This window comes from Schistocerca piceifrons, chromosome 4 (assembly GCF_021461385.2).
Source record: "Schistocerca piceifrons isolate TAMUIC-IGC-003096 chromosome 4, iqSchPice1.1, whole genome shotgun sequence".
Lineage (NCBI taxonomy): Eukaryota > Metazoa > Arthropoda > Insecta > Orthoptera > Acrididae > Schistocerca > Schistocerca piceifrons.
Genome location: NC_060141.1, coordinates 487710780 through 487727148, shown reverse-complemented (window position 1 = coordinate 487727148; position 16369 = coordinate 487710780). Strand labels below are relative to the sequence as shown.

General features: G+C 35.3%; 1 protein-coding gene across 1 annotated transcript in view; it reads left to right on the top strand.

The window, feature by feature from the left end:
- The window catches only part of LOC124795371 (tryptophan 5-hydroxylase 1), a 283255-nt gene that overhangs the window by 216194 nt on the left and 50692 nt on the right, over positions 1-16369 (top strand). Inside the window, exons 7-8 of the mRNA XM_047259377.1 lie at positions 7397-7495; positions 13851-13897. Coding sequence (XP_047115333.1) covers positions 7397-7495; positions 13851-13897 — 146 coding nt within the window. The remainder of the gene's footprint in view (positions 1-7396; positions 7496-13850; positions 13898-16369) is intronic.

Sequence of the window (16369 nt, the reverse complement as noted above, 5' to 3'; positions counted from 1 at the left end):
GGGGTACTCCTAAAGGAACTTCTTTTGCTTCTGAAACTAATCTTATTTTTTGATTTGAATTTACAGTGGTGAGCTCTACAATCTGAGATCTGTTTTTGTGATATGACTCAAACCACATTTTAACTCTTCCTCTAATACCTACTGCTTCCAACTTATCAAGGAGGATTTCATGGCAGACTGTATCAAAAGCTTTAGATAGATCTAAATTGATTCCTACTACACTTTTGTTTTTCTCCAAATTTTTAATTATTTCTTGGGTGTAGTCTATGGCTGCAGTTTCTGTGCTTCGTTTTGCACAAAAACCATGTTGATTAAATGGTCATTATATAACAACTTTGCCTTTGCTATATAAATACAATACAATACAATATTATTGCCTAGGTAACTAGTGACTCTCAATTTCATCAGTTTCTCTAATATTTTGGAGGAAGCAGTAAGAAGTGATATGGGACGGTAGTTTTCTATTTTATTACTGTCTCCATTTTTAAGTAGTGGCTTCACTTTTGAGATCTTCAGTCATTGAGGAAACACACCTTCACTAAAGGATAAATTTGCAATATGTGCTAAAGGTTTTGCAATCTGCACTGCAGGCCTTATTATGATTGAAACTGGTACTTCATCAACACCTGCTGACATTTTTGGTTTTAAGCTTCTAATCACTCTAATTACTTCCTGTTCATTTGTTGAAGGAATATTCATGCTGCAAGCAACCCTTGGAGCATGTATTATTTTTTGTTTTGTGGAGTTTAAGTTTAGTGAATGTGGTACATTTAAAAAATAGTTATTAATATAGTTTGCCATTTCCTTCTTTTCTATATTGCAATTTTCACTGCTTTTGAGTATTATTTCTTCCTCTTCTCCCCAGGTAGTAGTTTCATTCCTCACAATGTCCCATATAGTTTGTGGTTTGTTGTCTGAGTTACTGATTAAATGGTCATTATGTAACAACTTTGCCTTTGCTATTGCCTTTCGGTATATTTTTCTGTATGTTTTCACATATTCTACAAACTGTGGATCTGAGCAAGTTTTAATTTCTTGGTTCAGTCATTTCATGGTTACACGGGAAATCCTAATGCCTGTAGTTATCCAACATTTGCGTGCTTTTTGTTCTGAAGACTTGGACCTCACTAACTTCTTAGGGAAACACATTTCAAATTGTAACGTGAATATAGAAGAAAAGGTATTATACACATTATTTGCACTTGATTCTGATCTCACATATGTCCAGCTTTCATTGGTTAGACAGTTAAAAAAATGTGTGCAGTTTTCTTTACAAAAAATTCTTTTATAAGTGTGGCAAGAAGTTTCTTTCACATGGAACGGTAAGGACAAGAGCATTGTGATCAGTTAAACCAAGGTCAGTGTTATTTACCTCCACTTCATTGGAATCTATGTTTGAGAATATATTATCTATGAGAGTATGTGATGTGTGTGATATTCGGGTAGGACCTATTACATGGGGTAATATGTTAAAACTCTGTAAAATATTCAGAAATTTATCTTTAACCGTATTATTGCACATAAGATTTATATTAAAATGCCCACAAAGAAGCCCAGTAGCTTTTTCATTGTACCCAATGTTTAACATAATTTCTAGTTTTGAAAAAAATTTATCTACATCTCCACATGGTGACCTGTACACAATCATTACTATCATTTTCCTTTGCTTACCATACAACTCTATAGCAGCTGCTTCAAAATGCTTTTCTACACTTAACTTTTCAATATCACATCTCCTTTTGAATTTTATCCCTGTTTTTGTATAAATACGGACACCACCACTTCTGGCATTTTCCCTACAGTAAGAGCTAGCTAGTCTAAAAGGGTAAATAATGATGTTTAATTCATATTCCCTACACCAATGCTCCGAAAGACACAAGCACTCAATGTTAAACTCATCTAAAGCAACTGCTTGTTCAAGGTATTTATTTCTTAGAGACTGAATATTTAGATTCATAACTTGAAAAGAATTTGATGGGATCCTAGATTTAGTTACGCTTACAGTTTGTTTTATCGAACTGGTCATAGAGAAGTTGGTTGTCTGCACATTTGTTGAAAGTTCTATACTGCAACTTTTCCTTTTCTGGGGTAGAAAAAATCCTGGTTCATTCCTGAAGGTTGTTTTGGTCTTAAGCTCATTTTTCCATTCTTTGGTATGTTGGTTGTCACTGTAGGCTGCACTGATCTTGTTTTTCCATTATTCTTGCAACTACTTGTAATAGTGGAGTGTTTCCCTGAATTATTGATCTTTCTTTCATACTTCTGTGTGCTTGTTCCAGCAGGAGTGAGCTGTACTGCATTTGTTATTACATTGGTTCTTGAAGCTGTTGGACTAGTCCTTTAGGCACAGCTTTCATAGTTAGAGAAGGTGCCGTGGTTGTTACCTTCGTATCTATAAACATATTAGAGTACTGTGTTGGGTCTTCAGCTTCCATTTGTAATATAATAGGATCATCATATTTCTTGTTAATAAATTTCCAGATGAGCTTTTTTATTTGTGTGCAGACATATTGCTTTCCCATATTATTCAAATGCATACCATGTCCGGTATAATGCACTCTTTCTAAGCCATCAAGTTTTAAAAACAATGTATTTGGGAAGGCTTTGGTAATCTTTTCCAGTTTTCTGTTCGTGACTTCAATTTTGTTGTTTACACACAAATTTGGAACTAGATCTTTTCCGAGTGGTATGCTTGATAACACTACATTTAGATTTTTTAAATTATTCAGGGCCCTTCTAGCAGATCTGATGGCTTCTCTGGCATTGTTTTGGTAGACATCATTTGCACCACCAAATATTAAAACAACATCCTTTTTAGTTAGTGGGCCTGCCAGTGTTTTGCAGTCGTGTGTGATTTCATTCATTGGAGCACCCGGCTTAACTATACCTGTTGCATTAGCTTGTAGTTTTTTCAACATTTCTGCTATTTTTCGGCCTTGACTTTCAGCAAGAATAAGTATTTCTCCTTGAAATCCAATGTGTGCATTTGTATTGTATTTGTGTTCTGGTCTGTCGCTTTTTTTATAATACACTGTATGTGTGTAACCAGTCTTTATCAGTGGAATATATCCTAAATGGTTGAAATATGCTGAAGTTAAGCTTTTTTTATAAGAAAGGAGATAAAGAAATACCATAAAACTTCTATCCAATTTCACTTTTGACCATATTCTCAAAAATTTTAGGAAAGATAATATACTGCTGTCTTCTTAACCATCTGGCCACAAATACAGTATTATCCAGGTCACAATTAAGATTTCTAAGGGGCTGTAATATTGAGAGTGCTATCTACACATACAGTGAGAATGTACTTAACTCATTAGACATAAATTACGGGCTACCAGTATCTTGTGAGATATATCAAAGGCATTTCGCTGTGCAGATCACAATATTCATACAAATAAATTAAAATATTACAGTGTAACAGTAAATGCTGCAAAATGGTTCAAAGCCTGTACCTCTGACAGAAAACAAAGGATGTCAACAGGAAAGAGACATGTATTAAGCTATCAGGCATCATCCATCTGGGAAACAATAACATGTGGTGTCCTCCAAGGTTCCATCTTACGACTCTTACTTTTTCAGGCACCTTTCATCAGTAACATTACTATATGCCAAGTTTGTTTTGTTTGTAGATGGTACAAACATTGCAATAAATATTAAATCTGGTATAGACATAGAGAGGTCAACTAATGAAATTTTCATGGATGTCAATAAATGGTTCCTAGCCAATTCTCTGCCACTAATCCTTGAAAAAACATACTATATGCACTTCAGAACTTGTAAAATGTTTCCTGCCAGTGTCTGGCTAAAATATGATGACAAACAGATAGAAAAAGTTGACAGTGTGAAATTCTTAGTAATACAGCTTGATAATACATTTAAGTAGGAGAAGTATATCACAGAACTGCTAAATCATCTAAATGAATCTCTATTCAGTATGTGAATGTTTCCAGACATAGGTGATATAAAAATAAAAGGCTAGCATACTATGTTTATGTTCGGTCCAAAATGGCATATGGGATAATTTTCTGGGGTACCTCATCAAACTAAGCAATACAAATTATATCTGCTGTGAACTCAAGAATGCCCTGCAGCGGGGTGTTTAAGGAACTGGGGATGCTAACTTCTCATTCCCAATATATTTACACCTTAATGAAATTTGCCATTGAAAGTCTCTCTCTCCAGCTCAGTTCATGAATCAACACTAAAAATAATGATAAATTTCATGAAGATTTAAAGTCACTTACTTTGGTTCATAAACGTTCCACTGTTCAGCAAAGCACATTTTCAATGACATGCCAGCACCCATGAAAGTTCAGTTTGAGAAATGTCTAAAGGATTTATTGGTGGCCAACTCCTTGTAATCCATTGATGAATTTCTTAGCAGAACCGACTGATGCACATACGTTGTTAATCATATCACATAAAGTGAGTATTACATACAATCTGACTTCTGTACAGGTTTTGTGCAGTAGTGTGAGTGTTGTAAGTAAGTGCTGTTCACATTAACAAGGGCAATTGCGTTTGGTATCTGTGGAAGGTATATTAGAATATCTGTTCTTATTTTGCAAATATTTATTGCATATTCTTGTTTTCTGGCACAGTCCACATCCCAGAGGATCTCCTCACTATGGATCAATTGGAACAAAAAGTACACCTATCTAATATTGACATATGAGAGAGTGTCATAAAGATGCTGAAAGAACTGAATTGGCAGATGCTTGAAGATAGATGCAAATTGTCTCTTGAAATATTATTTAGAAAGTTTCTAGCATCAACTTAAACTGATGGAACTATAAATATATTACCACCCCTAAGTATTGTTCTTACAGGGATCAGAAAAACAAAATTAGATTAATTACAGCATGCACAGAAGCATTTAAACAGTCATTCTTCCTGCACCTTGTACATGAATGGAACAGGGAATAGGTCCTAGTAACTGTTACAATGGAACATATTCTCTCCCATGAACTTGATGTAGATACAGCCAGCAACCAGGCTGTCAACACAGCTGGTCAGATACTATACCTGAATAGGATGCTGTACAGTAATTACAGTACAGCTGGTATATGACATTGCTGATTTTACATGTGATCTTATCTTTGATTGAGTAGAAAATGCCTATGAAAGGGTGGCTGTAGGAGGTGACGGGAGACCAAAACGGACAGGGCTTACACCTGAGTGCATACATTAATGGTGTGTGAGATGGTGTATCGAAATTGGTGATGTCGAAGGGATGGTTTAGAACTTTGCATATGCAAGGCATGTGATAGAACTCTACTTTTGGGAATGAAGGTCAGATTTTGCGTAGGATATTGCTCATCTGATAACATTACAAGATGTCATGGATTTTTGAAGGCCTGGTGATAAGAGGAATACTGGTTTCTTACTTGGTCACCATCAGCTGCTTTCTTGGTATCAAGGGATGAAATAGCACATTAAACCTGTTTCTGGAGCAGCTGAGGAGGATTAGGATAATGTACTAAATTCTTTAAAAATGGTTTGCGTGATTTTTTGCTGTTTGTCCTTAGAGACTTATGAGGTCTATTTAAGATTGTATTAAATATGACTGCCAATAAATTAAGTTTCAAAAATGCTCTTTATTATTTGATAATCCTTGTCCCCACATGTTTTTGTATGTTATTATTTTGTATATGGAAGTGCAGACAGACTGTTATTTTGTTAGTCTGTCAGTAAACCACTTAAAACTGAATCAGTGCATTCTAGATTAGATTAGATTAGATTAGATTAATACTAGTTCCATGGATCATGAATACGATATTTCGTAATGGTGTGGAACGAGTCAAATTTTCCAATACATGACATAATTAAGTTAATTTAACAACATAATTAAGTTAATATAACAACTTTTTATTTTTTTGTTTTTTTTTTTAATTTTTTTTAATAATTTTTTGTTTGTTTTTTTTTTCTTTTTTTTTCTTAATTTGTATCTAAAAATTCCTCTATGGAATAGAAGGAGTTGTCATTCAGAAATTCTTTTAATTTCTTCTTAAATACTTGTTGGTTATCTGTCAGATTTTTGATACTATTTAGTAAGTGACCAAAGACTTTGGTGGCAGTATAATTCATCCCTTTCTGTGCCAAAGTTAGATTTAATCTTGAATAGTGAAGATCATCCTTTCTCCTAGTATTGTAGTTATGCACACTGCTATTACTTTTGAATTGAGTTTGGTTGTTAATAATAAATTTCATAAGAGAGTATACATACTGAAAAGCTACTGTGAACATCCCTAGATCCTTAAATAAATGTCTGCAGGATGATCTTGGGTGGACTCCAGCTATTATTCTGATTACATGCTTTTGTGCAATAAATACTTTATTCCTCAGCGATGAATTACCCCAAAATATGATGCCATATGCAAGCAATGAGTGAAAATAGGCATAGTAAGCTAATTTACTAAGATGTTTATCATCAAAATTTGCAATGACCCTTATTGCATAAGTAGCTGAACTCAAACGTTTCAGCAGATCATCAATGTGTTTCTTCCAATTTAATCTCTCATCAATGGACACACCTAAAAATTTTGAATATTCTACTTTAGCTATATGCTTCTGATTAAGGTCTATATTTATTAATGGCATCATGCCATTTACTGTACGGAACTGTATGTACTGTGTCTTATCAAAATTCAGTGAGAGTCCGTTTACAAGGAACCACTTACTAATTTTCTGAAAGACATTATTGACAATTTCATCAGTTAATTCTTGTTTGTCAGGTGTGATTACTATACTTGTATCATCAGCAAAGAGAACTAACTTTGCCTCTTCATGAATATAGAATGGCAAGTCATTAATATATATTAAGAACAACAAAGGGCCCAAGACTGACCCTTGTGGAACCCCATTCTTGATAGTTCCCCAGTTTGAGGAATGTGCTGATCTTTGCATATTCATTCTGTTATGGTAGTAATTATATTTCCTCAATTTTTCCTTTAATGAATAAATTGACATCCTCTGCAGATAGCATGGTACTGTTTTTGAATCTTTTACATATGAAGGTAGGTTGAAAAATTCCATCACATGTGCATGTTTTTAAATATACAAACCTGCCTTTGAACTAAGTCATTTAAAATTCTTTTTGGTTTGTGAACTCCTCCAACCAAAGCTTTCAGTTTGATAAGCCATAAATTGTCACTTTATTAATTAGGGTCATACAGCATCAGTTTAATCAAATGTCTTCATTATTCTTACTAACAGAAAAAAGGCTGCTCACACACAGTCATAAAAATATCATTATATTCAAGGCATAATTTTTTTTAACATATTAACTTTTGTATTTTTGAAATTGTTTGTGACCTGTCATGTCAATTTCTTTTTAATAAGTATATTTATATATCTGTAACATTTGTAGAAAATTAATAACGTTTTGTTTCAGGGGTACTGTTTTTCGGGAGCTGCATAAACTCTATGTTGTCCACGCATGTAAGGAATACTTGGAAAACTGGCCTCAACTTGTGAAGTATTGTGGATATCGGTATGTAATAATGGTCAGACACTAAATTTCAAAAATGTATTAGAAATCATTCTGTACCAAACAACATTTAGTTTTTATTCAACAACTATAGTAAATCTGTAGCATTTGTTTAACAAGAAATAAATCACACACTAGTTAGATTAGATCTTAGATACAACTCAGAAGACATTCACAATTCACTCAGTGGCACTGCATTATCCTTGCATCAATGTTATTTCATCAGTGGAAAATATTTATAGATTAATATAAATAAAATATTGTGTGTAGTGTTGTCATCCACTGGCAAAAAATATAATTATTTTGACACTGTGAATAGTGCAACAGTTGTGGATGATTCTTGTACAAGATTCACATCTATATTAAGTACAAGTTCCTCATACAGGAAGAACAAGGTTACATATGTAAAAATATTTAACTTTGAACACCTTTGTATTCATGAAAGTCTAACTAGCACAGATAGTGCTACCTTGTAAAATGTGGTTGTGTAGTTTGTGTCCTCAAGAAGTTAGTCTGATGATGACTTATGATGGAAAATACCATTCACTGTTAATCATGAAAGAGATGGTTTTGTTGTCTGGACTAGTATACTACAAAAAGTACTTTACAAGTTACTGGCAATACTGCAAGATTTCTGAGCAGGTAAATGTTAAATGATAATTATAGGGTACCCTATTTTTGTGTTAGGGAAGGTTACACAGTTGAACACCATGAGCATTATAACTTAAGATACACAATATATCGGTAGTGAAGATCCAAATTATATTTTCTGTAAGGGTGACTGGATAAGTAGAATTATTTCTCAGATATTATGGTCAAGTGGAACTGATTCAAAGATGTGAAGAGGCAAATCATTAAACAAACGATAAGTTCAAAATGTCCATACCATTAAAAGAGCATCATTAGCAAAAAAACATCTCTCTTTAATCAAAGAGAAAATCTGCTTCTAAAAACTTCACAGTGATTAACACCTTTGATTGACACTACAATAATTTCCAGTAAGTTCCCATATAACCTAGAGCAAGACACTTACATTCCCAAAAAGTTAAAAGAAACATTAATGTTATACCTCACTAGTAACCCACCACAGCTTCCCACATGTGGCACTAAGTATTTACAGCCAGATAACTTGTTTTCTGTAGTGGAAATTTTGCATACCGGGCACTGTGTTGAGTTATGATTAAAAATCAGAGGATGATGGTAGCTAATTGAATCATCACTTTCATATAACTTAAATGATGTAAGCAGCTCATGCCAACTGTTAGCATACTGCAGTGCCTAAAGGTATGAGCAGACTGCCCAACAGCAACCCAGTAACAAGCTATTTGTGCATCAAAGATATTGCGCCTCCATGGCCACTCATTTGTTAGTGGTGCAGTCACACCAATCCACTGTAAGTATCAAATCTCTACAGTAGTTGCTGAGAGTAGGCTTCACATACAGACAGAAAAAATTTTGCAGCATACTTTAATTCCTCATAGTTCAGCCAATTTGCACCAAATATTTGTAAATTATATAAACAAACTTTCCTTGTGAGTCAGTATATCCATTAATGAAAATGTTATAAAAATCCCTAAAGTAGTTCCTGAGATTAGCCCTCATTTTTAGGCAGAAAAAGTAGGTAGGTAACTTTAATTTACAACTTGTTCAGATGGAGAATGTATCTATATATGCACAGGTTCTGACAATAATTTTGTTTGGCTCAGTGTTCTCATGCAAGTCTTTTGACTGGACATCACATGAGTGACATATTTCTCCCTAGCCAGTAATCCTCCTGGAAAAATGTGACCTACAGTTTAAGGTTAATCTGAAATACATTTTGTTTCTGATAAATCTCCACATCATTGAAAAGTGACAGTCAAATTAAGAAAACAGAGATAAAAAACTGTAGTCTGGCTGGATTTGAACCCATGATCTTTCAACTGCTAGTCCCATGCCTTAGCACAGTTTTTTTAGCTGTATCTATCTGTATCTTCAACATTTTTTGTCTTCAGTTCTGTGTGTAAGTTGCATGACACCTCTCAAATTCCCATGGGGAAGACTTCAGTCAGTGTTTTCTTTCTTTCTTTTCTTTTTTTCCCTGTTACAGAGGGTTGCCAGTCCCCTGACTATTCTGAGCTACCATGCCAGTTAGCACTACACCATCAAAATGGACTTTGATTCCACTTTGAGAAAGTGAGACACACAGCTTAGCATGGAATCTGAACCATGTTCTGCTTCTGGTGAATGTCCACTTCATTGAGACTGTATGTGAGGTTAAAATACAGTGAAAACTCAGTGTGACAACGCTTGTTCATATTGTGCATTGCACTTTTCTTCAAATGGTGTCCTCCAGTTTTTGATAATTCCACATGAATATTTCCAGGACCAGGTGATCAACCATTCTTCATTTGAGCTAATGCACTGTTCACTTCCTCAATCATAATGATCACATTTAAAACAGTTTCTTCAGTCTTATCTTCTTTCTCTTTTGAATACTGGGTTCTGTCTTCAATTAAAAGATCTGTATGATCCTTTTTGTATTCCCTTAAAGGAATTAAGTTGTCTACTTATTTGTTTACTGCTGTTTTCTTCATAGCAGTAACTGTCCTCCACACTTCTGAGTTTGTGATCCACCTATAAACTCTCAATTTGAATGCATTTTGTTCCCACACCTCGCCCTTCTTTGATTTAATTCTGCTTCTTAACCCTTGATTCATTGTCTGGTAATTATGACTATCTTGATGTGGTTTAGTAGACTACCATTTTTGTATAAATTCTTCTTTTCCCAAATCATCATCTTAGGTTCTTCTGACATACATAGAAGATCTTGCTTGTCAGGACTCTCACTCTAAGTCCCCAGTACATCCAGAGCAATTTTCATAATTTCTTGTTCATTATTCTCATATTCCCTTATCAACATTGTCATCTTCTGGCATAATTTTTAGTTCATACTCTAATCTCTGTTGAAATAATTCCTTTATGTTGAATTGCTTCAGGAGAAAGAGCTTGTACCGTGTGCGCTCCAGATTCTCTTCACTGGCTTGGACAGTGTAAAAGATAATGCATGTTTTCCACTTCCAAGAAGGGGAATACAGAATGCTACAGAGGCATTAGAGTGAACTGTCAAATGAGCCACATATTTGGCAAAATTACATATGAGAAAATAAAGCAGAATGTTGGCAACCATAATGGGGAAACCCGCGTGGGTTCAGACAGAACAAGTCCTGTTTTTAAATAGTAGAACATATCCTGTACAGATAACCTCTTTATTCTACAACAGCAAATGGAGAAATTTATAGCGGTAGGAGTGGAGTTACACATTGCCTTTGTAGATTTAGCAAAAGCTCACGACACAGACTCTATACAAAACTCTAGGAAGCTTTGAAAGATACAGATATGAAAAACTGTCTTTTACAGATTATTACTGAAATGTACAGAGATAATATGGTACAGATTGAAAGAAGGTCAAAATTATAAGAACCTATTAATGCCACAAAAGGTCTGAGATACGTTGCAGTATATCAACTATCTTATACATGGTGGTGGCTCTCTGAAGATGGAAGAGCAGCTGTGGAGGAATGGGAACCATTGTTAATAATGTATATGTGTTTAGTTAGGTTTTGCTGATGATCAAATCATTATAGCACAAAATGAATGTGACCTTGAGTTTATGATATGATGTTTGTACCATGAATAGGACAAATGTGGACTACTGATGAGCCTAACAGAAACCAAATATTTGATAGAGAATAGTGACACTGCATTTGAAATTTACATCAATGATGAAGTAGTTATAAAACAGGTAGAAAAATTTAAATATGTAGGGGCATATATTGACAAAAATGGATTGGGCAATATAGAAGTAAAATGCAGAACACAACAAAGCAGAAAAGTAATAAGGTATATGAATTCTTTTTGGTAGAACAAGAACATTTCCAATGACAATTAGAAAAGAGTGAGTATGCCAATGGTTGAATCTGTCCTTTGCTGTGGATCAGAAATATGAGTTTTAAATCCTGACCCCAAAGGAAGAGTAATACCTTTGGAAATTGATTATTTGTGAAGGAGCAGAATTGAGGAAAAAACTAATGCTGAAGTAAGGGGTGAAATGAGGGAAACTGAGGCAGCCATGTGTAGAATTGAAGGAAAATCATTAGTGGTATAGGCGTTTGTTGAGAATGCCAGATCATCAGTGACCAAAGAAGATTTTCGAATGGAAACCACCTGACAGACATAAATGCATCAGACCACGACAGTCTTGGAAAGGCCACATCAACAAAATAAAGGAGTTTTATGTAAGTCTGTGGGTTTTCATGGCCATTGTCACTAAAGTTAAAATCTTCTGGGTTGTTAGGCCATATCATATTTCCTTCTGAAGTAATTGACATTTCAACCCCTCTACTGGAGTCTTCTTCAGGATGTTTCAGTGTCCACTACTGCTAGAACACTGTCAGAGACAAGAGTCATTTTCTCTTATAAAAAGGAGTTTTCCTGTATTTGTGCTGGAGAAGTGGAAATATTGGTTAAAATTTTTGTGGCTACCATTGGTGAGCCATTATCTTAGGCTAATATTACCAAGCTGGTGCATAAAAAGGGGTATTACTGGCTAAACTCTTGTGGATACTATTGGTGACCCATCATCATTGGATAGAAAGGCACTATTCCACACTTGCACTGGAAAAGGGTTATTGGTTGAAATTCCTCCTGCTGCTATTGGTCATCCATCATCATTTGCTACATGTAAAATGGACAGAACAAGAGAGGGGGAATGTTTACCCAAAATATTATTGTCTGCAGAGGTGACTTGCAGCGCATTGTTTGTATTGCTCACAAACCACGGCCGCATGTTCGATTCCTTGATGGCAGGGAGCCACAATGCTGGAAGCCTATAGCCGTCCTGTCTATTGAAATTACATGCATTCTTGGAAATTTAAACTGCTTCTCGGACCTTTATTCTATAAATGTAGGTTTCCTTAGACAGCACATGTACATTATTAAAATCAATGTCAGAGCCACAGTTCTCACAATGTTCTGCTACTGACGATTTTATTAAAATAAAGGAGCATTGTCATGTACGAGACGAGGATGCCCTGAACAGAGGGGATGGCTGAAGTAATAGGAAGGTATATGATAATAATAATAATTATTATTATAATAATAATAACCACAATCCCACCAGCATTTGATCATGCAATGTTTCAGTTTTCAGCCACATGCTATACCAATAGGCCTGACATGGATTCTGCTCAAGCTTCACTGCTGTCTAGTGTTGTGGTAGCCAAACTGCTAGACGGCCATTTTCACAGTGGTGGCAGACTTCATTCCATCATAGTTCAGACAAGTTTCAAAAAATATTTATAAATTATAAACCATAATCTTCCTCAAGGATCAGTCTATCTATTAGTCAAAACCAAATTGTAGTAAGTCTTTTCTGAAGCATTGTACAAAAGTGAAGTGCATACAATAAGCAGCTCAGAAAAGAGGAGAGTAGAACTTTTGAAATACAATGCTGTAGAAGAATTAGAAAAATTAGATGGGTAGATTGCATAATGTATGATACTATTACTTGACTAAAAGAAAAGATCAATTGTTAGAACACATTCTGAGGCAGCAAAGAATTGTCAATTTGATATTTGAGAGAAGTGTGTGTGGGTAGGGGGTTAAAAACTGAGGGAGGAAACCAAAGATGAATTCAGTAAGCAGTGCAAATGGATGGAGGTTTCAGTAGTTATTCAGAGATGAAGAGGCTTGCACAGGATAGAGTAGCCTGGAAACCTGCATCAACCAGTCTCTGGACTTAGGACCACAATAACAACAACAACAACAACAAATTATATTTCATATTGCATTACAGTGTGGTTATCAAAATGTAATTTATTAAGATGGCTGATTGTTAATTGTGGTTAGATACACAGTTTAGTATTTCTTCTGCATCCAAGCCATTGAACGCAAAGTAATCTACAAACAAGTTTCCATGGATTTTGCAGTATGTGGTATGAAATAAATATTTAAGTCTCAACAATCTCTCTAACTCTTCAGTTAGCTCTGCTTAGTTCTCTAATTGATTGATTAAATTTAAAATATATTCAATTGCTGATCTGTACTATCAGTACTATTAATCTGTGTTTTTCTAGATTCCTAATTGACACAGTACATTCAATGAGTTGTAAGGCATAGTATTTATTGCTCAGTGTGACATGATACTTAATTCTTATTTTTTCAGGCTCCATGATTTCCTCAGCCTATCTACTTGTGTGTGAATTTTTTTTAGATTATATCAAATTAGAATGTAGCAAAGATTGTAAACATAAAACAATTAACAAATTATCAATTATTTCTATTGAATATATAAATTAAGGCAATACTCTTTTTTCAGGGAGGACAATATACCACAGCTGGAAGATGTCAATATCTTCCTCAAAAGTAAGTAAAACTCACTTAGATTACAGTATTGACAGTTGATTGTAGCAAAAATAATTTATATTGTTAAAACATTTTTGTAAATACAAGGGATTGTTTTCAGTCATATATATCTAGCATATATCATAAATAGCATAAAAGCCCTTCTTTCCCAGTCATTTAAGTTTTCAAAGTGCAAACTTCATATTTTTATTTCATTTTAGAATTTTTAAAAATCTCATGTACATAATAGGCAGTCAATGTTTGATATAATCTCCCTGTCTCCCATTTACACAAAAATGGAGTCACATACAGAGTGTTTAAAAAAGTGTCCTATTTTTTACAGGCAAGAGTACTGGTTAAAAAAGTCCTGTAGACATACCTAATTCTTGAGATAGGGATCACTCTGTCCTATGATATCCATCTGTCATTTGACACTGCAGCAGGTGTTACATCTAGTTATTACCCAATCTTAAATGTTCTGCAGTGCTCTTTCTCAAAAAATCATCAACTCATTCAACACATCTATCTGACTATGGATTTAGTGACATGCATGGTAGACATGCTCCTACAAAGAGGGCATGTCATTCATGGGTGTGGAATACATCACTGCCTTCAATTGATCAAATGAATGAAGGAGGCCCTGCTATCAGATCTCAACCATTCCATCCCTTTTTAAATGACTGTTGCATGGAAGTGGTTGCTTTGTTGGTGTTGGTGGTGGTGGTGGTGGTGGTGGTGATAGTACATCTACATCTACATCGATACTCTGCAAGCCACCGTACAATGCGTAGCGGGGGGTACCCTGTACCGCTACTTGTCATTTCCTTTCCTGCTCCACTCAAAACTAGAGCGAGAGAAAAACGACTGTCTTTATGCCTCCATATGAGCCCTAATTTCTTGTACATTATCTTCGCAGTTCTCATGTGCAATGTATTTTGGCAGCAATAGAATTGTTCATCAGTTAGGGTCAAATGCTGGTTCTCTAAATTTTCTCAATAGTGTTTCTCAAAAAGAATGCTGCCTTCCCTCCAGGGATTTCCATTTGAGTTCCCAAAGCAACTCCATAACACTTATGTATTGTTTGAACCTACCGGTAACAAATCTAGCAGCCCGCCTCTGAACTGCTTCTATGTCCTCTTTCAATTCAACCTGGTATGGATCCCAAACATTCCAGCAGTACTCAAAAATAGGTTGCACCAGCATCCTATATGTGGTTTCTTTCACAGGGGAAACCACTCTTTCCTAAAATTCTCCCAATAAACTGAAGTCAACCATTCACCTTCCCTACCACAGCTCTCACATGCTCGTTCCACCTCATTTCGCTTTGCAACGTTATGTCCAGATATTGAAATGACTTGATAGAGTCAGGCAGGACACTAGTAATACTGTATCTGAACATTGCAGGTTTGATCTTCCTACTCATTTGCATTAACTTACATTTTTCCACATTTAAGGCTATCTGCCACTCTTCACACCAACTGAAAATTTTGCCTAAGCTGTCTTGTATCTTCCTACAGTCACTCAACTTCGACACCTTACCAAACACCACTGCATCATCAGCAAACAGCAGCAGATTGCTGCCCACCCTGTCAGCCAAATCATTTATGTATATGGAAAACAACAGTCGTCTTATCACACTTCCCTCGGACACTCTTGATGATATCCTTGTCCTGATGAACATCCACTGTCGAGAACAACATGTTGGGTTGTATAATTTAAGAAGTCTTTGAGACACTCACTTATCTGTGAACTTATTCCATATGCTTGTACCTTGTTAACAGCCTGCAATGGTGCACCATGTCAAATGCTTTCCAGAAATATAGATATATTGACTCTGCTTGCTGCTCTCCATCCATAGTCCTCAGTATATCATGTGAGAAAAGAGTAAGCTGAGTTTTGCATGAGCAATGGTTTCTAAAACTATGCTGATTCATGTACATAAGCTTCTCGGTCTCAAAAGAGGTTATTATATTCAAACTGAGAATATTTTCACATACTCTGCAGCAAATGGAAGTTAGGGATATTGGTCTGTAATTTTGCAGATCCATTCTTTTATCTTTCTTATATGCTGGAGTCACCTGTGCTTTCTTCCAGTCACTTGGGACTTCGTGCTGGGCGAGAGATTCTCAATAAATGCAAGCTAGGAAAGGGGCCAATGCCGTAGAGTACTCCAAACTGGGATTCCATCTGGACCTGGTTATTTATTTGTTTTCAAATCCTTCAGATGTTTCTCTACACTAGGTATGATCATTACTATGTTGTCCTTACAGGAGTCTGTCCAATAGTCAAATGCTGGTATGTTTGTATGATTCTCCTGTGTGGATGATTTCTTGAACATGAAATCTAAAACTTCAGCTTTTGTTTTGCTATCTTCAACTGCCACACCAGATTGATCAACATGGGACTGAATGGAAGCCTTAGACCTGTTTAGTTATTTTACATAAGATCAGAATTTTCTTAGGTTCTCTGCCAGATCTTTTGCTAAGATGTGAC